This window comes from Zootoca vivipara, chromosome 2 (assembly GCF_963506605.1).
Source record: "Zootoca vivipara chromosome 2, rZooViv1.1, whole genome shotgun sequence".
Classification (NCBI taxonomy): Eukaryota; Metazoa; Chordata; class Lepidosauria; order Squamata; family Lacertidae; genus Zootoca; species Zootoca vivipara.
In genome coordinates, this window is record NC_083277.1 from 108,970,710 (window position 1) to 108,997,839 (window position 27,130).

The window sequence follows — 27,130 nt, forward strand, 5'->3', positions numbered from 1 at the left end:
AGTATTTTGTGTTGTGTAGGCTCCTATGATGTATATAATGGACCCCGTCTGCTAGCCTGCTCCCTAAAATACCACTGGTTTGCTCACTTGCTCATGCAGGGTTCCTACATTCTGCATGGACTGGTTGCATGGCAACATGTACAAATGGCTTTAGATACCTACTGTATTAGGTCCATAAATTACCATATAGCATATATCTTGTTGTTGTTGTTGTTTAGTCGTTTAGTCGTGTCCGACTCTTTGTGACCCCATGGACCATAGCACACCAGGCACTCCTGTCTTGCACTGCCTCCCGCAGTTTGGTCAAACTCATGTTCGTAGCTTCGGGAACACTGTCCAACCATCTCGTCCTCTGTCGTCCCCTTCTCCTTGTGCCCTCCATCTTTCCCAACATCAGGGTCTTTTCCAGGGAGTCTTCTCTTCTCATGAGGTGGCCAAAGTCCATATATATAGCATATATGCAACACAAAAAAACAGCGACAATTTGTTGTTGACAAAGGACAGCTGGACATAAAAAGGGCCCCATTACCTTCAGTAGCTTAGGGCCTCATCAAACCTAAATCCGGCTCTGCTCATCACACTTACAGTGGTGCCTCGACTTACGAATTTAATCCGTTCCGAAGGCACCTTCGTAGGTCAAAAAAATTGTAAGTCAAAAAGCACCATTGGAAACGCGATTTCCCATAGGAAAGCATTGTAAACTGAAAAATTCATAAGTCGAAGCAACCCCATCTAAAAATTCGTAAGTCGAAAAAACCCTATCTAAAACCGCTGCGGTTTCCATTCAGATGTTGAGAAATTCGTAAGCGTGCAGCCATTTGCCCCACTCATAGGTCAAAAAATTCGGTTGTCGAGTTGTTCGTAAGTCAAGGTGCCACTGTATTTTTGTAATGGAGGAGCACTTCTTCACATGTATGGGAAATGCGGAGCACTTCTTCACATGTATGGGAAACTGTTTGGAAAACGAGCCAGCTTAGAATGAATTTCCTTCCTCACTGCACTCTCTTTGCAAAACAGACAAAGGGAGCCTCTTAGTCAGGGACATTGTCAGTCAGGAATGGGATTGTTTTGTCATGGAAAATGCATTGTGTGGCAATGTCCCTCCCTCCCCAGAAATAATGCACAAGACACAGTGAAATAAGTTTAAGTGGGTGAAAAGGCCACAACTTTATTGGTTTCGGATGTTGAGCGGTATTGGCTTAGGCATTGGACCCTAACCGACTATATCCGACTGTAACCCGTGTGTTACAGTCTGGGAGAAATTAACCACCAGAAAGGAGCCCAGTGATGTAAATCTACTGGGACACCTCCTGTGGCCACCGTTGGGGGGGTGCCCTAAGGCCCTGACTTCCGTAGGCCCAGGACAAAGCTACCGCCCCCGGAACCCCTTTAACGGGATTAAATCTCCAATTTCGGGCAGAGGATGACGTAATCTGCCCCCCATTCTTTATTTATGCAAATTTCCAATGCCTAACCGCCAAAACCAAGTTGTGACGAAATGCTATGAGGTAGGCGAAAAAACCAGATTGGCTAATCCAAGTGGAAAAAGTCCTACCCGGCCCCGCGGCCAACCGAGGCGACCGACTAACTCCATAGCAGCGTCGGCCTAACCTGCCTAACTGCCTAACCAAGAGGGCGGGTGGGTGGGTGATCCGATCGCTTGTGGTTTCCTTCCTCACTGCGCTCTCTTCGCAAAGCAGACAAAGGGAGCCTCTTAGCCAGGGACATTGTCAGTCAGGAATGGGATTGTTTTGTCATGGAAAATGCATTCTCCTCAAATAACAGTATAGCATCACAGTGACAGAGGAACCTTACTGTCTCAGACAGCAAATACAGACGGGGCGGTGGGGGGTGGGTGAGGAGAAATGAGTATTTTCCAAGCTCAGTGGATAAACACCACTATGGACAGATGGGTGCGAGAAAGCCGCTTCCGCGCCTGCGACGGAAGCGGCGTTGTGGGCAGACCGACTGCACCACCGCGTAGGGGCTGCAAGTCAGCCCCTACGCGATGGTGGCTTCCCGCCTGCGTCATCCCCGACCAGCCAATGAGAATGGTCGGGGCGGAGCCGGCAGTTTTAAAGCTCCCCGCAGGCGGGAAGCCGACCTCTCTTCTGAGGGGCAGATTGCGTCAACGGCTGCCCAAATTGGGAGAAGTAATTCCGTTAAAGGATTCCGGGGGCGTCGCTTGGTCCTGAGCCTGGAGTTGCCTGGGCCGTAGGGCACGCCCCTTCGGTGGCCACAGGAGGAGCTCTAGTAGATCTACATCGCGGGGCTCCTTTCTGGTGGTTAACTTCTCAAGGACTCCAACACACGGGTTGGAGTCGGATATAGTCTGTTAGGTTCCAACGCCTAAGCCAATTCCGCTCAACATGCTTATCAATAAAGTTGTGGCCTTAACCACCCAATTAAATCTTAATCTCTGTATCATGAGTCTTGATTATGTGGGAAGGAGGGACATAGCCACACAAATAATCTCTAAGGAAGAGTTAACAAAATTGCCAGGCAGAAATTGAGGGAGAATACAAGGCAACAGAATGACCTCTTGGCTTGTCTCTCTATGACCTCTATCCAGGGTGGATAAAGATGGACTATTTTTATTTTATTTTAATGCATTTTGAACATCATGGTCTTTCTTTCTTTTTTCTTTCTTTCTTTCTTTCTTTCTTTATTTAAATCACCAACAACCAAACACAAACAGTGAAACCTCCCAGGTGGCTGATACATTGGGTGTACATAAACAATAAAAACATATTCAAATCAACCATATGTACAATTCTATATATATTAAGCTCCACACTCCACAAGGTTTATTTTACTTTTAACATTTGAATTACCCCAAATTGTTCAAACCTACCCAAATAATTCAGTATCTTTTCAAACCAATCCTCCTCCTTCTCATTGACCTTAAACCCTTTCATTTTACGCATCTTCACAGTTAAGTATTCTAAAATTATAATATTATTCCATCTTTCCCTCCGTTTGTTCACCCCTAGCTCTTCTGCATTTTTCCAATTACCTTGATTGAGCTCCTTCTCCGAGGAGTCCGCGCTGCACCTCCTTCTCGTTTCCCCAGCGCTGGGTTCCACTCAGTCGAGCTTCGCCACCAGCACACGCACAGCGCCCAAGCAGCTCTTGCTGGTCCCGCGGTGCGCACGCTGGTGGCGAAGCTTGACTGAGCGGAACCCAGTGCTGGGGAAACGAGAAGGAGGCGCAGCGCGGAGTCCTCGGAGGTGGCCTCCCACTGCTGCCGTGGTCCGCTTGGCACTCCCGGGCCCTTGGAGAGGCACTGGAGGGGGGCGCTGGAGGGACCTAGCGCCAGGGTGCTGGGTGGGCTTAAGACGGCCCTGCCCCAATCTACAAAGTTATGAAATGCTTTGGACTGTAATGGACTGTTTTCCAAACACCAAACTGGTATCTGAATCAAATCTTGCGGTTGGTGTACACCACCAAAATACATCCTGCTTCTACCAATATGTTCTTAAAGACCTGAACCAAATCTTTTTCTGGAAACAGCGTCAACAGAGCTAGTAATTCACACACACACCCCTTTTAAACTACGTTAGTTGAGGGACGTGCCAGATGGATGCTCTTGAAGGGGAGTTATAATGACCTGGTGTGGACCAGGAAATTTTCCTGATTTCAGGAAATCTGCTCACGGTATAATCTGCTACTCAGTACAATTGTGGATATTGCAGTCTGGTCTTAAGAAAAGAGATCTTAGCACCAAGCTATCTTTTCTGCTTCATTAAAGGTATGTCTGTGAGGCTTTGCCGTAAGAAACTGACTGGCATTAAGAAACTGTACAGCTGGAAGGAGAAATAGCTCCATCAGCTTTGCCACTTTTTTATGGCCTACTTTTCTGCTTTTATATTTGTGTCTGAACTCCGCCCCTAGCTTAGTCTATACTCTGAAAATAGGATGTTCTGAAATGGGATCTTTAACAAAGCTTCCACTAAGATGAGATATTATTTTATGAGGAACTTAAAACGTTTTTGGTTAGTATCAAATGCAATCAGGAGTCTCCATTTATTTCTGCAGTATTTGAGAATGTGTAGCTGTGCACTAGATGGTGGTTGCGATTTTAATAATAGGTAAAGGCCCGTCGAGTCTGAATGGAGTAAGGAGCTGCAGGGTGGGAGGAGAGCATTCATTGCTCTCTTTCTCTCTCCAGCCTTGCAAAAAGTCCACAATAGTTAACTAGCCCTCCATGGTTTATTGTGATCAGAACAAGTAGCTGTGAGCCTTCTGGCTGTGTTTTTGATTAATCTCAGTAATGTTCAAACTCTTAACAGTAGTTAATATTAACTATGGTTTGCTTGAAACAAACCAGCTTCATAGCCCATGGTCTGAACTCTACCACATTTTCTGGGGTTTGTCAAAGTGATTTGTTGCGTTTAATCAAAATTGGAAGGAGGAAGCTTCTTGTCTCCTTGTGTGGGCCCAAGTCTTGTGGATCATTCCTGTGACAATATCATTGTGGTTTTTATCATGACGCCTGATGTGTGGTCCTTTGCTTTTCTCTACAATATCTATTTTGGTGAATTGGTTTTTGCTTCAGGTAGCCATAACTATTGATGTTATATTATAGAAATGTTTAAGTGTGATACTACCCCCTTTTCCATCTGGTTTCCCTGGTTGCCATTTTAGGAGCTGGGCATTTTTGCACCATGTACACAGCGAGTTACAGCTTTCAACCATGCATACATATCATGATAGAGAGGATTGTATTTGGTTTGTGAAAATGTATGATCTACATACATTTTCTGTGTGGATAATGGTGGACAAATCCACAAGAAAGATTACCCTGTATGCTATTTCAAATGGGAAAGAAACACAACATGCAACATAGAATAGAAAACACAATGAACATGATTTAGTAATGCTGTATACTAGTAGCTACCACAAAAGCAGGTTCATTTGATCATTCATTATATCTTGTTACTTTCAGCAAGCCTCTGCTGAGGCTTGATTTGATCGCAGTAGCTAACACACAGGTAGCCACGATAGTATCCTTATCTGTTGAAGAATAACAAAAAAGAATTATTGATAATATAAAGGCTAGCTTTTCCAGAGTAGACTTTTAACAGCTTGGGCCTGATTTCAGAATATTTAGGGTCAGGGGTGTAGGAAGGGGTGTGCGGTTTGCCCTGGGTATCATCCTTGAGGGGGGTGACAAAATGGCACACTGGGGGGGTTGGCACTTACCTGGCCTGCAGCACACAAGAGCCACGCAACTCTCCTGGGAGTGACGCGGTGGCTCAGGGCCCCGCGTTGCCTGAAACGGCAGTGTGGGGCTTGCGTCCACCAGACGGACTCCATGGGCAACTTGCTGCACCGCACCGCCCCCCCTGAGCAGATCGCTGTGGTACCCCCATGTGGTGCCCTCGTGCGCAGATTGCCATGGCACCATCGTGCAGCGTCCCCTGTGGGCTGCTCGTCCCGGCACCCCCGTGGGCTGCTCACCCCGCCCCCACCATTCCGGGTGCTGGAGCAGCTAGCTATGCCCCTTGTTTAGTGTTGTATCTAACATTAGTCATATTAGAAGACTTATTTAAATTAAAGGACATGGCCAACTTAGCCAGTGGGTCTACTCTGAGTGGGAAGTAGTTGGATGCAACCCTTAGAATGCAGGGGAACAAACATCAGTGTGTGTGTGTGTGTGTGTGTGTGTGTTTCAAGTTTTTCCTCATCTACATTGATGCAACCCACAGTCAGTTTGAATAGCATCTTTCTAGCATCTTAGATGGAATTGTTTCGGGGACTTCAAAGAAAGGCATAGAATAGATAACAAAAGTAACCTTATAATGTATCTGTTCCTTTTAAACATGTCCATGGGAGGGGGGCATAACAAAGATTCAGAACTGCATGCTTGCTGTGCAACAATATCATTGAGTTTAGTGTTAGTTGAGTTAACATTGAGTTAGTTAATTAGTGTTCTTGCCTGATAGGTCTTTGGTTTTCGATTCAACTTGTGAAAAGCCACACAGTGAGATTAGAGTATCAACCTTCGAGACCCTGGATTTTCTTGGGAAGTCAGGGTTACTTATATTGATCACCGCAACAGAAGGATAGCAGTCAGTCTTGGTACCTGTACTCCTTTTTAAAGCCATTATTCAGTGGCCTGTTTCTGTACCTTCAAAGGCACAGAGGAGCTTTCCTAACTTCTGTTTGCAGGAGTAGATGAAAGACAAGAGATACAGAGTTCTTAAGCTTTTTTTGTATAGCCTCAAGCTTCTGTGCCATATTCCATACCCAGCATTTGGCTTCGTAGACTATGGGAAAGAACTTTTAATTCTCAAAGGTAGGCAGAGCTGGGAAACTTTGTAGAGAAATTGCACTGTAACTTGTGTTGCCCACTGCCTTTAACTCCTTGTGCTGCCTATGCTTGGCTAAAAGAGAACTAGAGGAGAGAACTCCCAGTTTCCAAATATTGGAAAGACTTATCCTGGTCCAGTTTTTGTTCCTCCAGTGCCCATTTAAGTAAGTTGCATTGCAGCCCTAACAATGCCTTCTTGAAAGTAAGCCCCACTCAGTTCAGTGGGGCTCACTCCCAGGTTAGTGGGGTTAGGATTGCAGACACTCTCACTTTTTAGAAGTACAGTGGTACCTTGGTTCTCAAACTTAATCCGTTCCGGAAGTCCGTTCCAAAACCAAAGCATTTCAAAACCAAGGCGCGCTTTCCCATAGAAAGTAATGCAAAACAGATTAATCTGTTCCAGACTTTTAAGAACAACCACTAAAACATGGATTTTACTATCCAACAAGACCATTGATCCATAAAATGGAAGCAACCATCAATGTACTGTACTATAAAATAAATAAGACAGTATTGTAGATGATTTAAATATATATATATATTACCTGCACTGATGATAGTCATTGTTTGGATTGGGGGGGGGGGCTTTTATCAATTTCCGCAGTCACACAATCAATCAATCAGTAGCTGAACTGGATTCCACACAGTCACAAAAACAAATTAACCAAAAAAGCCTCAAAAACAAAACCACAAAATAAATAGCAAAAACAAAAGCGCCAAACTTAATCCATTCTGGAAGTCCTTTTGACTTCCAAAATGTTCAAAAACCAAGGCGCAGCTTCTGATTGGTGCAGGCACCCTGGAAACAATAGCCGACAACCACGTCAGACATTCGGCTTCCGAAAAACATTTGAAAAATGTTTGAAAAATGGGACACTTACTTCCGGGTTTTTGGCATTTGAGAACCAAGGCATTTGAGAACCAAGGTACCAATGTATAACCTTGAATACCCTTCCCCAATTTTCTCCATGCACAGATCCTTGCACAGGTTCCTTCACATGGAGGAGGGCAGCGGTCACAGTCACTAGGTCCCACTGATGTCATCATGCCTCTCTGGCTTTATACCCAACCTCTGCATATCAGCATACTGTGGTACTGATGTGCATAGACATCCTTTCCAGAACTGCTAAATGTGGAAAGCTTGGGTCAGGACCATTGGGCATGGTCCTTCTTCCATTCATTAACACAGGGAGGGAATTTGTGAAAATAGATTTCTGTCTTTTTGCCTACTAACAACCTGGTGTTTTGAGATTTGCCTTGACTTAGCCTTCTCTAACTTAGTCTTCTCTTGACCCACTGCAATCTGGCTTCTGCCTCCAGGAGTCCCCTCACAAAATCACCAATTATTTATTTTCTGCCTAATCTAAAGGTCTTTATTCAGCCCTTGTTCTTCTTGATCCATCTGTGTGGATACAGTTTATCCCTTTCTCTTGCTTGACTCCCTTTATGCCCTTGGCTTCATTATCAGTGATTCTGTCTTGCCATATATATCATTATTTCAAAAAATCATTATGGGGAATCTCTTCCTTTGCTTTGCTCTAAAGAGAATGGGTAGGGGAGAACTTTGAGAAGAAGGAAAGAAAAGATTCCTTGGCCTTTTTCCAAACTCTAATATTTTTTTATTTATTTTTTAAGTAAGCACAAAACCCTGACCCCCCCCCCCCACTTTGTCAAACAGACAAAAAAACAATGCCTCTTTCATGGGGAGCAAAGACTTTTGCAAAATAGGGGGTGGGGTTCAACACAGCACTTAAAAAATGAGTAAGCCTACAGAGGTTTAGTGGTTTGCATTCTGAGATGGAGAAAGTATAGAATCTTTGAAACTGGGCAATATGAACTTGATGATGAAATGGTAGTTGAATGTATTTTGAGCAACCTGGTCTGCCTAGGGAAGCGTTTTATTTTCTTGAACCCTTGATAATGCCTTGCTGTTTTTCATTCTCCTCTCCTCTTCCCTCTCCTGCTGCCACTACACACTCCCCTGTGAACATTTGTACAATGCAAAATTTAATAGGTTTCATGGCAACATAACCTTGGATGCCTTATATTGTGCCATAACAATGGACAACAGTTCTACAGTAACTCAAGACACCTTATGGGGAAGTCCAATGTTGATTGCAGTAACTTTTGAAACGTATGATGGACAGACCCACAAATTAAACTGTCAGTTGGTAGAGCATGAGACTCTTCATCTCAGGGTTGTGGGTTCGAGTCTCATGATGGCAAAAGATTCCTGCACTGCAGGGGGTTGGACTAGGTGACCCATGTGGTCCCTTCCATCTCTACAATTCTGTTATTCTGTGGTAGACGTGCAGTAAGCCTTCTGTGTATGGTTCTGCCTTCACTTAACAACATTGTTCTGTTTATCTTGCTTTCCGATTTTTCAGATGCTTGCTTGGTTTATGTTCGGGAGTGTTGCTGTGCTTACTAACCAGAGTTCTCTAGGCAGCTTATAATACATTTAAAATACAATAAAATAGATAACGGTTACTAGGGCAGCACTAATACCGTATGTGTGAGTCTTCCCTCCCGTGGCCCAGTTGACTCTGCTGACCTGTAACTGGCTTTTAAAGCAACGAGATAGTAGTCACTCAAAGCCTCAGGGTTCCTCACTAGGCTGCTGCTGCTGCCGACAGCGTCTGTTTCTGGTGAGAGATACAGGAAACCCTGTGGGACCAAAGGGATTAGCAGATGCTTCTCTGCACCTCAAGTCATAAGATGTTCCGACTCTTACCCGAAGCCTGAAGTGCTGCCTCTTAGTTACAGGTGAAACTCGGGAAATTAGAATATCGTCGAAAAGTGCATTTATTCCAGTAATGGAACTTAAAAGGTGAAACCAATATATGAGATAGATGCATGACATGCGAAGCAAGATGTGTCAAGCCTTTATTTGTTGTAACTGTAATTATTTGTCGGTAGGTGGGTCAATTATAAACGGAATGTAATTAATGAAATGTAATAGCGATGTTTATTTTTGTATTAATGTAACTATTTGTTTCATTACTGTGGAATTTCCAATAGAAAGCATTTGTAAAAATTAAAAGAAAAAGAAGAAATAATAAGTTGCATTACTGAAATAAATACACTTTTCGCCGATATTATAATTTTCCGAGTTTCACCTGTATTAAATGTAGCTCTTCACTGAGAACCAGGCCTTTAGTTGCCGGGCTCTAGGTGGGCCCTTTTTTTTTACTACCAGGAAAGCCTGAAATATATTGCTTAACAAAATAATACATTTTTGTTTGAAGACATTTTAAAGGAGCAAAACTAATTATATGGTTTTGATGTATGGCACCACTTTAGAATCTCAAAGGAAATAACCAGATGAATCACACTTACTGAAGGCAGATGATTCTTATCTTTTCCTATCCCCTGCTTCTTTCCATGTATCAGATTCGGCTTTATTCTAAATAATACATTGGGTTTTTATTAAAGAGATAAAGCCTTGGTGTTTTGTTTACAAAGACAAGATATAAATTCTGTGTCAGGAAAAAAGCATTATCTGACTTTGCCTAGGGAATCTCATTCTGGCAGAGGCTTGGGGTTGCATCCAGCTAAGTTCTACTCAGAGTATATGCATTTAAGTTATTGGATCCAAGACAGTATTTTCCATTGATTTCAATGGTCTGCTCTTCAGCAGAACTAATATTGGATGCAAACCTTGGCATTATGAGCACACAGCATTTGACAGTCTTATTTAGGATGCTGCACAACTGATTTTATATTTTTAAAACAGTAACTTGGCTTCTTGAAGTGCAGGTGGCTGAAAGCCTAATGGTTGGTGGTGGAAGGTTTGGAGGCACAACAGAGGAATATGAAGAAACTAGCTTTTTCACAGCATCAGAGTTATGGTTGTGTGCATGTGGCTAGGTCTATATGCAATGGAATCATGCAGTGAGACTTCGAAGTGCAGTTCTGGTGGGGAGTAGGCAGTATAGGATGGGGGTGGTTTGTAGCACATTCTCATTGTGCGATCTGTGGGGCTAAACAAAGACATGAAAGAAACACAGTTATCACTTCTGGTTCCCATCTGAAAGGTCCAAAGCTGAGGGGAGATGCTGTGCCCCTGCTTTGGGGGGGGGGGCAAATGACTACTTAGATGGCCTTGTGTTCAGTTGGAGTCAGTGCTAGCTAGCATTGTGTTGTACTAGCATCTGTGAAGTCTCTGGCACTGTTTGGCTGAGCTGGCGTGCAAACATTTTAGCTGCTTGAAGATCAAGGTGATCGGACTATTTTCCTTCCCTTGTGAGAGCTGGACTGCAGAATGGTCAACTTGGGTGGAATTAAAACCTCACAGTGGCCCTGTGGAAAGGGAGGAATGGCTTTACGAAGCGGACTGACTGGAAGGAGTTCTAGGGAGGATAGAAACTGATGGAGAAAGAAGCCCAGAGATGAGGAAGGAAGGAAGATTCTCTTGCTACCCATCTCAATTTAGATGAGGAAGATTTTTAGATGAGAGAACCAGGCAGAGGGCCTTCTCAGTAGTGCCACCCACCCTGTGGAATATCCTCCCATCAGATGTCAAGATGATGAGTAAATATATAACCTTTAGAAGGCATCTGAAGGCAGCCCTTTGTGATGTTTAATGTCTTATTCTGTTTTTATATATGACAGAGTGGCTGGGGGCAACCCAGTCAAGATGGGTGGGGTTCTTCTTCTTCTTCTTCTTCTTCTTCTTCTTCTTCTTCTTCTTCTTCTTCTTCTTCTTCTTCTTCTTCCTCCTCCTCCTCCTCCTCCTCCTCCTCTTCTTCTTCTTCTTCTTCATATTTATATTTATATTTATATGTATTATTTATTTCTGTGCAGGCAGGCTGATTCAGGAGAAGACGTTTCTCAAATATACAGGTCATGTTATGATGAGGGGCAAGGCCTTGTTTACAGAAGTATAACTGAGAGCATTGTGTTTTGTGTTGAAACTTATGAAGTGTATAAGACCAGGATGGTCTGGCAAATCTGAATTTGACTTCATGCTCGGCGAGCTGTGCTATTAATGGCAATAGCACCCATTAATAATAAGGCACAAGTTAAGGTCAAAGATAATGTTTGCCCATTTCAGAATGATAGTGCCTTGGATCTCAGAATCATCTTTTCGGCACCCCTGATCCTCTATGGCATCTTCTTCTTCCTTATTTCCTTTATAAAGCTTCTCAAATGTAGGAGCGGTTGTCAAGAGTGGCATATAAATCAATCAAGGTCAAATTTTTAAAAAGTTACTTTCCTGACTTCTGCATGCCTAACTACCAACAGACTCGCTTACAGTTTCAACCTGGCAGAGTGGCATTATGGGTGTGTTTTTTAATTTCTGGAGTAGAACATCTTAATTCTTTCAACATGCCAAACAGGGATTACATTTGTTGTAAAACTATGGTATTGATATAAAAAAACTACTTGCGAGTGAGCAAGAGCTCATGTTCATCGAGTTGTTTTCTGATTTAAGATGTTAAATAATGTAAAGTGTTTCAATTGTTGCATTTGAGCCCAGAATCCTGGATTGGCAGCAGGCACCTCTGACCCAGTCTCTATTCTCTTGTGCTTCATTGGGCTGCGAAGCCACATTTTTCTTCAGGTAATGTGAGAACTTGAAAATCGGTCCTTTGCAGCATGGGTTGGTTAGGCTGATAAAGAAAGCTACTATCCCTACCGTAACCTTAATCATGTTTTTGGTTTGTTTTCCTTATCGGCTACAACCTTCTGCATTCAACCCTTTCCCTATCACAACCTTTTATCTAAAAACCAAGCCAATTATCTATTCCTGTTTACCCACCGGTGACTATGGATAAGCATGGAACAATATACAGTACATTTTATTATTTTTATTATTATTATTTTTTAAAAAAACACTTGCTACAAATAGATGCTGGTGCTAGTCTGTATCCTTACTATGTGCTGAAGTTACCGGTAACCTGGATACTGTTTTATTTTATTCAAAATAGTTATACTCTGAAGTAACAGTATCTTTAAAGACGCAGCTTTGAGAGGATCAGTTCATCCCCCTGTTTAAACCGTGGCAATTTTCCCTCTAAAAATGGTGATGATGATGATGATGATGATGATGATTGATTTATACCCCGCCCAATCCACTTGTTCCAAAATGATTGTGGAAGGTATGATGCTCGCTGCTGTTTTGGAGATTATTGGCAGGTTTATTGGGTTTTAGTATATTGTTGTTGTTGTTTTATTATTTTATTCTGCAAACCACTCTGTGCTTATAAAATGAAGAGTGGCAGGTGAAATAAGTTTAAACTCTGTATATCTCAGTAAAAGTAGTGTTCTGCTCAGGGCCGGTGCTAGGGTTTTTTGCGCCCTAGGCGAGATCACCTTCTGGCGCCCCCCCCGGCCAATCATACTTCAAACACAGGGTGCCGGCCCCCCCAGGGCGCCCCAGCCAGCGGCCTCCCCCCTCCCTGCACACCGCCAGATGGCCGGTGGGGCACAACCAGACACCAAGCCCCATGGCTCCGCCACCACCACCACCCCGCCCTGATTGGCGCACGCCCCCTCCCCAACCCTCCTCAACCTGCCCCCCTGTGGGCGGGCGTGGCCTCTGCCGCTCCCAGGCGGGCCGCGAGCCACCCACCTCACCTCCCATCCCGCGTGGGGAGTCTTGAGGCAACGGGACGGGGGGCGGGCAGGCGCGAGGGTCTACAACCGGAGCGCTGGAAGGGCGCACAGTCCTGCACCACTCCAGCACTGCGCCCCTCATCCCCCGCTCGTTTTCCCACCGTCGCCCTGAGGGGCGGCCAGTGTGGGAGGTAGGCGGCCCTAGAGGCGGAGAGGTGCGAAGGCGGCCCTGCCTGCCAGGTCCCTTCCCTTTGTGGGTGGTGATCCCCAGAGCTTCTGGGATGTTGCAGCCCAGAGCTTCCCGGGTGCCGTGGCAGGTGCTCTTCTGCCTGCCTGCAGCCCTGGAGGTGCGTTGTTGTACTCTTGCTTGCCGTGCTGGCGGAGAGGGAAGGTGCTGCCGGAGCCCTCGCTCTCCCTTCTGGGCACAACGGGCGGGGCAGGCTGGCCAGCGCCCCCTCCATTTTGGCACCCTAGGCAACTGACTAGTTCGCCTTAATGGACGCGCCGGCCCTGCTCTGCTGCAGAAGCAGTAAATAACTTTTCTTAGACTGGATATCCAAAGAAACATCCAGTTCAACAAGAGCATGGGGCTTTTCTGTGGTGGCTTCCCATCTATGGAATACTTTCCCCAGAGATGCTTGCCTGATGCTACCATTACATATCTTTAGGCACCAGGCAAAAATATTCCTCTTTACCCAGGCCTTCGGCCATTATAAAATCTATGGCCTGTTAAATTAGGCTTTGTATTGTGTTTTTTTAATGATGATGATGTGTAAATTATGTTCTTCATGTTGCACACTGCCCCAGGATCTTTGGATAAAGGGTAGTATATAAATCATCACCATGACAGTAATTAGATTCCATAATTTGGGCAGATTGCCTCATATCACATTTCTGTATACTAAAAAATAAACTTCTCATATGGTAGTGCCCGTCAAAGGCTACATTGCCCTGAACAGGAGCCTGTCTTCACTTTAAGAAAGTAATATAGGACTATTGCAAAATCCATCACTGGAGAAGCTGTTTCACTTTTATTTGCTGATTTGCATATATAAAAGAGCTGCTTGACTGATGGTCCCTCAGATCAATAACATACTCCATCTTCCACTGACAGCCAAAGAGCAGGAGGAGAGAGGAAAGCCTGACATAGCAAATAAATAACCTTGCAGGTGTAGAAAATGCCATAGAGTTGGAACGGCTTCTTAAGCAGAAGTAATTATTTTACCGAACTTCATGAAAGAGGTCTGATTCAAAGTTTGCTAAAGTCGGAGGAAGGGCTTCTCGTTTTGCAGGACTATTTTTATGTAATATATTTTGCCTCACTCCACTTTGATTTCTTATTGAAACACATTTGAGTGGTCATTAAAAAGCTGTGAATGCACCACCATGATCTTGGAAGATTCAGAGTTTGAAAAGAGAAAATTACTTTTTTGTCTTATGACAAGCAAGCATTTTTTTCCTTCCCTGTCTCTTTTACCACCCCCCTTTCTCCCTACTTCTGTGGCACCTGCCCCCAGTCTCCCAGATTGCTCCCCTGTTCCTCCTGTTCTTTTCCTCCTACCCTCTCTCACTTAAAATTTCTGCTCCACTGCTTGGGCGTAGATCTAAGCCTTAAAAGAGCATAGAGCTAAAAGAGGAAGTGGGAAAGAGTGTCACTCTTCCAATTTCCTCTTAATCTCTATGTACTTTCAGGAGTGAAAAAAGGTAACCGCCTTCCCCTGGGACGCAGGGAGAGTGCCAGGGGGACAATTGCTCCCACAGGTGCCACATTGGAGACCCTAGCCATACAACAAATGGGTCGATGGAAATGACATTTCATCTGGGGCACCTAAGTAGTCTGAACTAACCCACTGTACGACTTCATCTTCAGTGGGTAGTGAAACGCCGCAGGGTTTCTGCAGTCTAGACACAACAAGTTCATGACTATTTCATGCTCTAATTATCTCCCGCTTGGACTACTGCAATGCGCTCTACGTGGGGCTACCTTTGAAGGTGACTCGGAAACTACAACTAATCCAGAATGCGGCAGCTAGACTGGTGATTGGGAGCGGCCGCCGAGACCACGTAACACCGGTCTTGAAAGATCTACATTGGCTCCCAGTACGTTTCCGAGCACAATTCAAAGTGTTGGTGCTGACCTTTAAAGCCCTAAATGGCCTCGGTCCAGTATACCTGAAGGAGCATCTCCACCTCCATCATTCTGCCCGGACACTGAGGTCCAGCACCGAGGGCCTTCTGGCGGTTCCCTCATTGCGAGAAGCCAAGTTGCAGGGAACTAGGCAGAGGGCCTTCTCGGTGGTGGCGCCTACCCTGTGGAACGCCCTCCCAACAGATGTAAAAAAGGAAAACAACTACCAGACTTTTAGAAGACATCTGAAGGCAGCCCTGTTCAGGGAGGCTTTTAATGTTTAATAGATTATTGTGTTTTATTCTTCTGTTGGAAGGAGAGAGCCTAAGATGGCGGAGTATCAACATCCTCCCTTCTTCTGTTGGAAGCTGTCCAGAGTGGCTGGGGAGACACGGCCAGATGGGCGGGGTATAAATAATAAATTATTATTATTATTTCTGTGGAATAATTTGTGTTGTAAATCACCAGTCTTATAATTATTTTTAAGAATTCGATGTGCTGTTTGTTCCCTTCTTAAGACCAGGGATTTTTTTTTAGTGGGAACTTGGAAACATTGAGTTCCTTACCTTTTAAAAATTAAATAATCGGGGTATTATTATTTTTTGTCGGGGGTCGGTGGGCTGGAATGGATATATACCTAATGCTTGAGCCAAAAATCCACCAAATCTGTAAGCAACAAAGTTGTGGCCATTTCTAATCCAGATCATTGTCTTATTGAGTTTATTAATCAAATCTTACATTTAACCACTGCCCGGGGGGAGGGGGTGGCGGCACTGCAACTGGACCTTGCAACAAACAAACAAACTTCGTGGTGAGTTCCCCCACTTTTTCCCCAGAAAAAAGCACTGCTTAAGACCGTCAGCATGGCATTGATTTAAATTTAATGGCAGGAAGATAGTTGGACACAGTTACTGCAGCTGGGGCCAGACATTGTTTCGTTCCAATTTCCACAGTGATAACATTTAAACAAGAGAATACTAGGAATGACTCAAGTCTGCTGAGATGATGTGCCAGTAAACAACTGTGTATGATCAGGCACAAGAACTATAAAACTACTGTGTTGTCAGTTATCACAACCTGTAGCATTACAATTGTAATGCAAGAAAACTCAAGACTTTGGTTGGGTTAGCAGGCATCAATGCTACTGCTTTGGCAATAGCCAGATTCATAGCACTACTTGCAGGCAAAGCCATACTGTAACAGGTAGCACAACTGACATTAATTTGTCTAGAGTCATGGAGTCATCAGCTTGGTGTAACTAACCCCACTTGATTGATACATTTCCCCAAGGAGTTATAATGGATTTGTAGCTAATATAGCACAACATAGGATGGGTTTGCTCTCTCTATCGAAACAGATGATTCTTTGTGGCTTTGTCAGAGCCAAATAAATCTGTAAGACAGGCATGTAAGGGAATTAAGATATGGACAGTGTTGTTTCGGTTTTCTATTTTTAAAGCTCTACTTTGTAGTTGGCACCAGTAGCCCAACTGCAAGGTCAGCCTTGCTTTGGAGAGAGGCAGGCACCCTGCCACCCTGTCAGATGGGTACGAGATTAAATAGCAGAGGCCAACTTTGAAATGTGTACACCAGGCAGGATGCTCAGCAAGGAGTAGCCTATTCACGTGGCTATCTCATTTTGATTTCTCAGCCCTGTGTTTTGGCGACTTTTGTTACTAATCCAGCTTTGGTGTGGATTAAGGTTCGAAGCAAATACCCTCCTTCCTTACTCATCTTTCGAGGCCCCATGGCCTTTTGCATCAGACCGATTGGAGGAATGAGGGAAACCACATGCTTCTCCCACCCCCTCCATCCTTTCGATGTGTGCCTGCAAAATCGAGCCTTCTTTCATTCCATGGAGAATGCCGAGTTGGTGGCATCAGAATCTGCTTCAGTGAATGGCATGGCAGAGTGCAAATTCATGTCAGCCATTTGCTTCATGCGCAATTTTCTCAAGTGTGTTTTCCCAGGACTGGTGTCAAATGTAGAGATGTCACGGTTCAAAGAAGAATATCCCTTTGGGAATGAACTCCCCAATTTGCCTGCTTGATAGCATATAGATATTGGCTTAGTTTTCCTGTCAGTCCCTGTAATTCAGGATTGGTTCTGACAGTGCTTTCTATCCTCCTACCATTATTTTAAGTGACCTTCAGATGGTATCACTGGCTCCCTAATCTTCTTCTTCTTTGGCGATCACTCGTATCCGAGTAAGATTGTCTTCCATAAACACGGTTTTAACAATGAGTCAGTAAGTGACTGTGGAGGCCAATTCTGCATCCGCAAGTCCCTCCACAGTGGGGACATTGGTTTCTGGGCGAGAGTTGATCACGGTGTGGATTTGCCAAGCATGCCTTCCTCGGCTCCCTAATCCTGGGCATTTTCTCTAACTACACACCTCGCCTCCTCGCAGTCCTAACAGAATATTAGCAGTCATCGTGAGCCTGTCTGTAACACGTAGTTCCTGGCACAGCATGATTTAGGGTTGGGATGTTAGTGTTTTTCTCTGGGACTTTCTGTTTAGTATGTTTAACTTGATGCTTCTTGACCTGATAAGGATTTTATAAATATAGAGTACTGGCACAGTGCTTGCTAGGTCATTGGCTCCTTTCTGATACAGTTGCATTGTCAGCCAGACATTTAGCACAAAACCATGATAATCTGGCTTTCTTGTTCATCCGGAAAGCGTGAGCAGGGTAAAAAAAGTATTTTCAACTTTCCCCTCAACTTTCCCTGCACAGTAAGCATGGCTTATGCAGTGCACAGCCTTCTCTGTGAATGGAGGCTCTCTACGCAGTTCAGAAACCTCTTCATTTCCTGCTACAGGAATTAAGGTAAAGGTAAAGGACCGCTGGACGGTTAAGTCCAGTCAGAGGCGACTATGGGGTGTGGTGCTCATCTCACTTTTCAGGCCGAAGGAGCCAGCATTTGTCCGCAGACAGCTTTCTGGGTCATGTGGCCAGCATGACTAGACCGCTACTGGCGCAATGGAACACTGTGACGGAAACCAGAGCGCATGGAAACGCCACTTACCTTCCCGCTGCAGTGGTACTCAGTGCTTTAGGAAAAAAGCACAGGTGGTACCTATTTATCTACTTGTACTGACGTGCTTTTGAACTGCTAGGTTGGCAGGAGCTGGGACAGAGCAACGGGAGCTCACTTCATTGCGAGGATTCAAACCGCTGGCATTCTGATCAGAAAGTTCAAGAGGCTCAGTGGTTTAGACCACAGTGCCACCCGCGTCCCATTATACTTTATTATACTTAATGTGACAATGGTGATGGCAAAGGCATTGGCAGCAGTGCACCTTTGGTGGTGGCAGCTCAGAATTCATTACCTTACAGTCCCTTTTGCCATGCTTGCCATCTACACATAACATATGTCATCTCAATATTTGATTGACTTCCTCAGTACCGGTACTTGCTCCTAGATAAGCTACACATGTTTCTATGTTTGGCAACACAGTGTTTGTTTTGGGGGTTCAGGGTTTTCTGTGCTTTTGCAAATGCATTGCAATTTTGGTGAATTGGAGGGCCTTTCACAGGCAAGCAAACTGTGCAAGACGTCCTTTTAGACTAATTCTCAGCTTATGCTTGCATGTAAGCCTCATTGATACAGTTAGGACCTGCTATCCAATTTGAGAATTGAATCACGGTGTAAGGGTGGCTCCCTACAGGGAGCCAGCCCCCATCATCCTGTCGTCCACCTCGTCAAGTACAGAGCGCACCAGTGGTTCTGAAGCAGCCAGAGGGGGAGGGAGAGACTCGGAGGAGGAGAGAAATCAGAGGGAGGAACAATGGGAAAGCTCGGGGGTGGAGGGATGCAGGCAGACGCTTAGGGATGCTGCAGAGCCAGGGCACCGACCGCTGAGGGAGGAAGCTGAAAGGGCATCACTCCTTCCGGCGCCAGAAATAAGGAAAGTGCTGCAATGCAGGTCAAGGGGGCGGCATTTTGGGGTGCCCAGACTACTTTGCTGGCGTAGGAACAGACGTACGCCATTGCCGGATTCTGATTCGGGATGAGAGGTCATGTTTTAAGCTGTCTCTACACTGTAAATAAATAGCACAATAAACGTCTTTGAAGACAAACTGGACTCAGGCGGAGTTACTCTAGAGTAGCCACGACGACCCTCTGACACACGGCCTCCACTACCTCTTGTTGGTTCTGCACGAGACAGTCGTAATTCTTTTTTGTATTTTCAGGATGCTGTAAAAGCAATATGGAAGACTCTAGTTGTCAAAATATTGAAAACATTTTGCCCTATTTTTATTGTTCTCATTTTCTTTCTTTCTACAGCTCAGCAAAATTCACCAAAAATCCATGAAGGCTGGTGGGCTTATAAAGAGGTGGTCCAGGGAAGTTTTGTTCCAGGTAGGTGCTAAGTTTCCAATCCAATGGTTGTGTGGGTTGCTGCTCTTTTCTGGCGTATTTACCAGCATGTACTATTTGATATCATATTTAACAGATTGAGATGTACTGATACCTGTACACCTGTGCATTGTAACAAAAATCTGAAATACATATCATATCAGCACTATATTTTTTCGCTTCAGCCAAAGATACATTGTTACATATTTGGAAGGCCTTGTGGCTTTCTAACTTCCATGATTCCCTCCCCCCCAAACCTTACATCTTACGCTTCTTTTATATGAAGTCAGGGGAGGAATAACAAAGCTTGCCTCTGCCTTTGGCTGCAGTTGTGTACATTCAGTCCTCACTGAAATCTGCGGGGCCCTTTGTTTCAAGAGATCTTAGAAAGGCAGACTCTTTTTTAAAAAAAAAAATTCTGAGCATTTTCCAGAGAACGACAGCCGCAAGAGTAGAAAGAAATGATCCTAAATAATGAAACAATAGGGGAGACTGCATTGTAATGGTAGGGAGAGACTGATTCTGTAAAGAATAGAATGTTGGTTATCTTCGACTTGGCTGTGTTGATGATTCAAAGTCATCAGGGGTGTTTTCTTTGGCTCAAACAACAGGCATGTAGCACCTTCCAAGACTAGCAGATTTTCTTAGAACATATACTAGAACTCTCTTGGTTGGATGTGTGAAATGTGATCCTCAGTTGCCAGGTTGTGTGTGTGTGTGTGTGTACACACATACTGTATATACATGAGTACAAAGGGGGAAAGATGTAAAGGTTGGCATTAAGTGAAAACGGAACACAAAAGTACAGGCTGACAATTCTATTAGTATTTGAATGCGTGCAAAATGAACTTTCACTGAAACAGTGCACAGTGATAACACAATCATCTTAGCAGTGTTGAGTAAATTAATACCTGCAGTGGGACAGGAAACCATTGTCTCTATTCAGACCCAAATGAATAAAATTTCCCAACAAAGGTGAATACATTCAGTAAGGATTCTGCAGGCCAAGTGGAATTTCTCAGAATAATTAGATATTTTGGAATGAGATAACTGGAAATATGGGTACTGGTATATGCTAAGCACTATAAAAAAACCTAGAGGGAAGATGTTGTTTTCCATTCTGTCTGGGATATGTGGGCACATGACAGACAGTTGTGATAAGCCCAGTGTTTCTTCGTGCATGTCCATTATGAGTCCCCGACTGATTTGGACATACTCAGTCTTTAGCGCTGCCATTTACACGACACATGTACATAAATGGCACGCTGACTGTTAGATCAGAGAGCTTATTACACAGCACATACCTTTGCCACATATTATTAAAAATGCCAAACAAAAATGACTTCTTCCCGTTTTGATCGCAGTGACTAAGGGCTTGTGTACCCAACTATTCTAGGATAACAACTCACAACTTGATATAATCCTCTGATTTGTTTAGATGTTCAGAGACTGAAGCAAAGATAGAAGTGGGTTGCAAGAGAGCCCACTATGACTAGCAAGATTAAAGGCTCTTTCATCCTGGAATTGGTGATCCTGTAAATAGTAGCAAACTGGATATCTCTGGTGTATGAATTTTGTAGAAAAACAAAGTGATTTGTGAAGGGCCTTCGATACTCATTAGTAGTAGAGGTAGCCTACTATTTTCACTAAGGGCATATGTTTGAACATCCTGGAAAAATCTATATTCCTCCCTGCTATCTCATTCTTCTTTCAACTACAGAGTTACAGGGATTGACTATGGGACCACATGCAAACAAAGCATATGTTCTATTACTGAGCTATGGCCTCTTCCCTGTATTATACAGAATGTGTGCAAGGTATTAACCAGTTCACATTTTCAAATGTCGGTGCATTTCTGAATTCATCTTAGAAACACTTGAATTAACAAACAATAAAAGAGACTCGCAACTCTTTCTCAAGAGTGCAAAGCAACCGCAAATCCATTTTGTCAGCCTCTGCCCAGCAAACTCAAAGCTACTCCCTAAATGTCCTAGTGTATAACAGAATATTAAGTAGAACATGCTAAGCAATTCCAGATTCATGCTCCAGGTCCTGCAGAGATTTGTCTTTGGTGAGCACTTCATAAAATGCAATCATATGTTCCATTCTGTTTTCGTTATTTGCTCCAGAGGCTGACAGGCCATGTTAGCGATGTGTTCAGTGACTGCCTTTTAGTTTTTGTTTATCCTTCTCCTAAATCCCAAGAACATGTAGAGATTTGCAGTAATGTATCCAAAGGAGATGTTTCTCTTGGTCTAATACCACTTGACTTGGGTAGCTTTAAAACAATTGAGAGTGAGCATGCTTCCATTAAGGAATTAATAATCAATTGATATATGTTCAGGTGTTTGTATCTGATTCAATTAAAAAGGCTTCTAAGGGAGTCTATGACCTTCCAGTTGTTTGACTCCTAACTCACATCCGCTCCAATCAGCATGGCCAATGTCTGGGACGATGAGAATGGCCGCTTACCCAGTCCTGGGGTGTGCGGCAGTTGTGGCCCATCACAACTGGTCCTGACCCCCAGGAGCAATACTGGGCTGGGCGACCGGCAGTTGGGAAACCCCTGTGTTGGCCACAGAGGAGGTCAGGAGTTTCTGCCAATCCCAATTTTCAATTCAGGCCAGTCCATGGGGTTGGGACTTTGGAGCCTCAGCCCCAGCCAGGATGGCCAATGTTTGAAAACTGTAATCAAACAGCATTTGGTAGGCCACAGATTCTCCATACTTGTTATATACAGTGCATATATTATTAAAAATGAAGGACCACAGCCATTTTGTACATTGGATTGATTTCAGTCCCTGTTCATCGTTTTGCTATACATTCCATACCCTTGGTTCAGACATATCATAGCTTCCAAGTCTCCCGTTTCCCCCAGGAAACCCCCGTTTTTACTTACCTTTTCCCGGTGGTCCCCCGTATCACTTCGTCTCCCGTTTTTCTCCGTTATTTTCTCCTGCCGGCGGCCATTTATTTTCTTTCTGATTTACCCTTCTATGGGCACCAAAAATGGCCGCCGCCGGCTTCAAAAGTCGCATCTACGCATGACCGGAAGTGCGTAGATGCGACTTCCGGTGTTGGCGGTGGCCATTTTGGTGCCCATAAATGGGCGGGACGACACCGGAAGTTGCATCGACGCACTTCCGGTCATGCGTAGAAGCTACTTTTGAAGCCGGCGGTGGGCATTTTTGGTGCCCATAGAAGGGCAAAGCGACACCGGAAGTTACGTCAACACAACTTCCGGTGTCACACGGCTGCCAGTTCCGGATTCTGCAGTCCGGGACTTGGAAGGTAAGCTGACATATACCTCCACAGATTCGTCTTTATATCCTGCACAACAGTACACGTTGGCATAGCATGGCTGTGCTTTGAGGAATAGCATTCACCTGAGAGACTCCAATATGGAGGCAAGAATTGCTTTTTTCTTCCAAGTGTGTGGGGGAAATGCAGATACTGAACTCTGTGAAAGTACGGTGTCATATTGCTCTCTTTTCCCTGTACTGCATGTCCTCACACAGGTTGTTTATATAACCCCGGCCATAAGACGTTGTAGGAGGCCCATTATTTGTAACTTGCCTGATAGTCAGTTTTGAGATTGTTCAAGACACTGCCTCACAAAGTCTGGCCTTCTGGCCTTTTCTTTGTGAAAAGCTTGTAGCTGACCTGAAATGTGCTTTTGTGAAGTGTTTTGAAATGCCTTCTAGAAGTAAATGCCACTCATTGACAATTTGGGAGAAAAGATTCTGCCTTTGCAATGGAACCCAGGTAGCAGAGTGATTTTTTTTTGCAGTCTTGAGCAGAAAGCAAACATACCAGAATGTGACCCCTGCATGATAATTCTTTGGAGATCATGAACCAGTCTCACCATATTTTTGAAATCCTTGTGATCAGTTCTGCTTTCTCTGATAAATACTGGAATAGAGAAAGATAATGTGCAAATCATTGAGTTTTCTTATTTATCACATTTGCTTCCTCGCTTTTTCCATAGGATCTCAGGGTAGCTTATATGGGATATCCCCTTTATCCCAACAGCCACCCTGTGAGTGATAGCCATTGACCCTAAAACCACCTAATGAGCTTCATGCCTGAGCAGGGGTTCAAATCCAGGTTTACCTGATCTGAGTTCACCACTGTCTCTGGGCCATTGATATACAGCCAATTTGTGCATTTCCCAAGTGGCATAGTTTTCACATGATCAGGTCCCACACCAGTCTGGTAGCATTTGACATGTGCAAGCCACATGACTGGAGTCTATGACAATCCTTCATGCCAGTTCCATTGGCTCTAGCCAATATTGCTGTGGAGGGGGAGTGCAAGAAACAAAAGGGGACATCCCAAGGATGCTTTGAAACATTTCCCTCCATCATGGTACCCAAGGTGGCATATTTGAGGTTCCCAAGCAGTCGCTCATCCAGGCACAGGTTGCAAGACCTTTGCTCCACGCATTCTTCAGTTGCATGGATGGTTGCCTGGCTGGAGAATGGAGAGGTTGTGTGTGTGTGTGTGTGTGTGTGTGTGTGTGTGTGTGTGTAGCTCATGGGCAGCTCATGCTAATCACTGTTGGTCATGTGGACATTCAGGAATCAGACGGTTTTGCAGAACTCTACAAGGCTGTGCTGGGTGAGTGGGTTATAACCAAGTTATTAGGGTAGCAGCTTTGCATATTACACCATATGGAGAAAAGTGAATGCAGGTATTCACCTCTCCTAACTTTCTGAGGGGATACCTATTATTCCTGTATAACTTGTGCTTCTCCTTCAGTCCCATTTCCTCATATTTTTATATTTTGCATTGTATTAAATTATATATTTAGTACTGTACTTAATGTATCATACTGTGTTTTATGTATTTTGCTTTCTTCCCTCCTTAACTGGTCATTGACCGAAACAAATAAATACTATATTACAATAATTGACCCTTCCCAAACCAAATGTTGTTGAATTGCATTCCCCATCAGCTACATCTACAGCCAACATGGGAAGGCTGCAATAATCTGTGCTAAACCCATTCTTGCTGCTTTAGAGCTCTCCAAGGTGCTGAAAGCATATGGTTCTGCAAGGATTGCAGTAGAAATGACCGCTAGCACTTTGGTGTTTCAATTGGCCATCCTACATATAAAAAGGAAGGAATATCCAAGAGGAATGGAGTACTTTAAAGATACATTTGCTTGAAAACAAAGGTTGCTGCCCAGAAGTCATTACTTGTAGCAGTTCACTCCAATTAGATGGCTATAAAGTGGCTTTAGAAATGCAGCCAAAACATTACACAACCTTAATGCCGCTTCTTGCACCCTGATCTCAATTACAAAGGGTGCATAAATCAGGAGCAAGCCACAGATATATTAGTATCATTATAAGAGTTCCATACTATGAACTGATAAGCATAATTTATAGCACCACTGTGCAAAAAAAGTGTTTTCTTCCAAAAACGCAAATGGAGAGTGCAGTTTTAAAACTTGTCTGAAGTCATTCTTCACTGGAATTTGGAGGCTGTTGAGTGAGACATGCAGCTTTGCCTTCTGTTGCTTTCATTCTTGCGTAGACAGGCTGCTCGCAGGGGGTTGCTATATGGATCAGCACTCCTTGCTTTGATTCAGCTGTCTTGTCTCAGAGGCCCCAGCAAGCTTTTCTATGCTAATATCCCAAAAATGAACTTCAATCAGGGCATCTGCCATCATTCAGCATGTGGGATGGGAATTTTATTGGAATTAATTATCTCAGATCAGTGCTTGGCTGCTGTGACATCTCGCCTTACAATTTGGAGGCTTGCACAAGATGGACAGTGGTAGCAGCAATTGCTCATTCAGTGCTGTGATCTACCATTTTGTATAGTGCATTTTGCATTACTTGCAAAAGTCAGAGCCACAGGGCATGAACACCACCCAACGAAAAGAACTCTGAGAAAATGCAAACCAGTAATTTCAGTTGGAAATGTTAATTGACGTTCTAACAGCCTCCTGCGAGGCTCATACATATGGTGTCAGTGCCTATGATAGGTCAGTAACTGGCTAATTTTGTTACCCTTCCCTCCATCCCAACTTCTAAGGAAGACAAGACCCTGTTCAGGAGCCTAGCAGATTCCACAATGAACTGATTATCTTGAGGCAACAGCCTATTTCCTCATATGCAAGACAGATTAAGGTGTATATTTTTTAGGACCCACCTTGTTTCTGTGCTTGTAAATTGTTTTGAACTGTTTTTTATCATTGAGTTTTAATATTGTAACTCTCCCTGGGACATTAGGGTGAAGGACAGGTAATAAGTTATAATAACTAAATGTTGATTGAATGGTATAGCCTTCCGCTTGCTAACTTGACCCTTGTCCATCATGACAAGGGGATTGGCCAGCTCTGTTGAGGTTACACTTTAACACATTTTTGTGAGAGGGAGTAGTCTTGGCATCCTTAAAGGAGGTAGCCACGAGGCTGCTTTTAGTATAGTGGGAGGGGGGGAGAGTTAATCCATTGATACATTTTCTTCTTATTTTTCAGCATAGCCACACAAATTTTTCTTTTGCACTGTGTGGTTTATTTCTTTTTTAGGGATGTTTCCACAAATGCCAACCTAGCCCAGTCTAAAGCAAAGGGAACTGATTCTAAGCACCCTACTGGTTGTTGCATGGTACCTCTCTTGGGTGGAGGAATGAATAGTGTGTTGACAATGGCATGAAGAGACCTACACATCACTATGCGCTCCAAATAAATGTTAGTCACTGTATGCTAAGGCACTTGTGAGAAGCTGTTACGGTTTCATTACTTAAATACAGAATAACAGGATTTTTTATGGAATATAGTGTTTATTGCTTGCCAAAAGCTCTGTGTTTCCTTAATTATGTTTGATCAGATGTAAGGTTTAGTGAATTGTTATTGCATGCTGTTGCTCATTTTGTGGGATGAGGACAAGGCAGAATTCAACTGCCATCCCCTTTTTAAAAAATAATAATAATTGAAAATCTCTTCCTGCTACAATGCTTCCCTATAGGAGTGCATTATAGATTCACAGAGCCAATCCTTTAGAGAGCCCAAGTGCTAATCAGCACAAATTACTGGAAATTCCCAGAGTGATCCTTCATGTACCTCACACTCAAGGCCAGAGTGGTTAGCATTCTTTCCAGTCCCATGAAAGATTCTGGCTCATTTTTAGAAGGATGGAACACCAGCTACAGAGGTCTCCATGCCAAGCAGTCACATGCAGTGGTGATTCGGCTTTCATTTAACTGAGAAATTAAGAAATTAAAATGTGGTGCTGCCTTCTAAAAAGTAATCCCTCACAACTGAAATGGCTCTAAATTACACCCCCCCCACCCTGCTAGAGAAATTTTTTCTCCACGTTTACCCGAGGGAGGGGGGTGCAGGACAACAAAGACCCTGCACATGTAGGGTGGGTTGATGTTTGGTTTAGTTTTAGTGTGAATATGTGTAAGAGTGTACATGAATGGGATGTGTGAAGAGCATGGATGGCTGGGTGAGGGTGATAAGGAATTGGTGTAGAGAAGGGGTTGCAAGGAAAAATAACCACATTTGTGAATTTTCACAGACCTTAATGCATATTGCACATTTTAAAAAATAAAAATAAATCTAGCCTGCTGAGCTTTTAGTTTGCAGAGAGATAGAAACCCTGTCTAAATGTGTGTGTCATTGGCACATTGCTGGGCAATTTGCTGAGCATCACTCTCTCTGTGTGTGTGTGTACACATGTATCTAAAAATGGGTGGCATTGTGGTCTAAACCACTGAGCCTCTTGTCTTTGCCAATCGGAGGTT

The 27,130-nt window shown here is 43.9% G+C and overlaps 1 protein-coding gene across 1 annotated transcript in view; it reads left to right on the forward strand.

Annotated features, from left to right (window-relative positions):
* CA10 (carbonic anhydrase 10) overlaps positions 1 to 27,130 on the forward strand; it is a 320,562-nt gene that overhangs the window by 42,076 nt on the left and 251,356 nt on the right. The window contains exon 3 of the mRNA XM_035103821.2: positions 19,298 to 19,372. Within this exon, the coding sequence (XP_034959712.1) occupies positions 19,298 to 19,372 (75 nt within the window). The remainder of the gene's footprint in view (positions 1 to 19,297; positions 19,373 to 27,130) is intronic.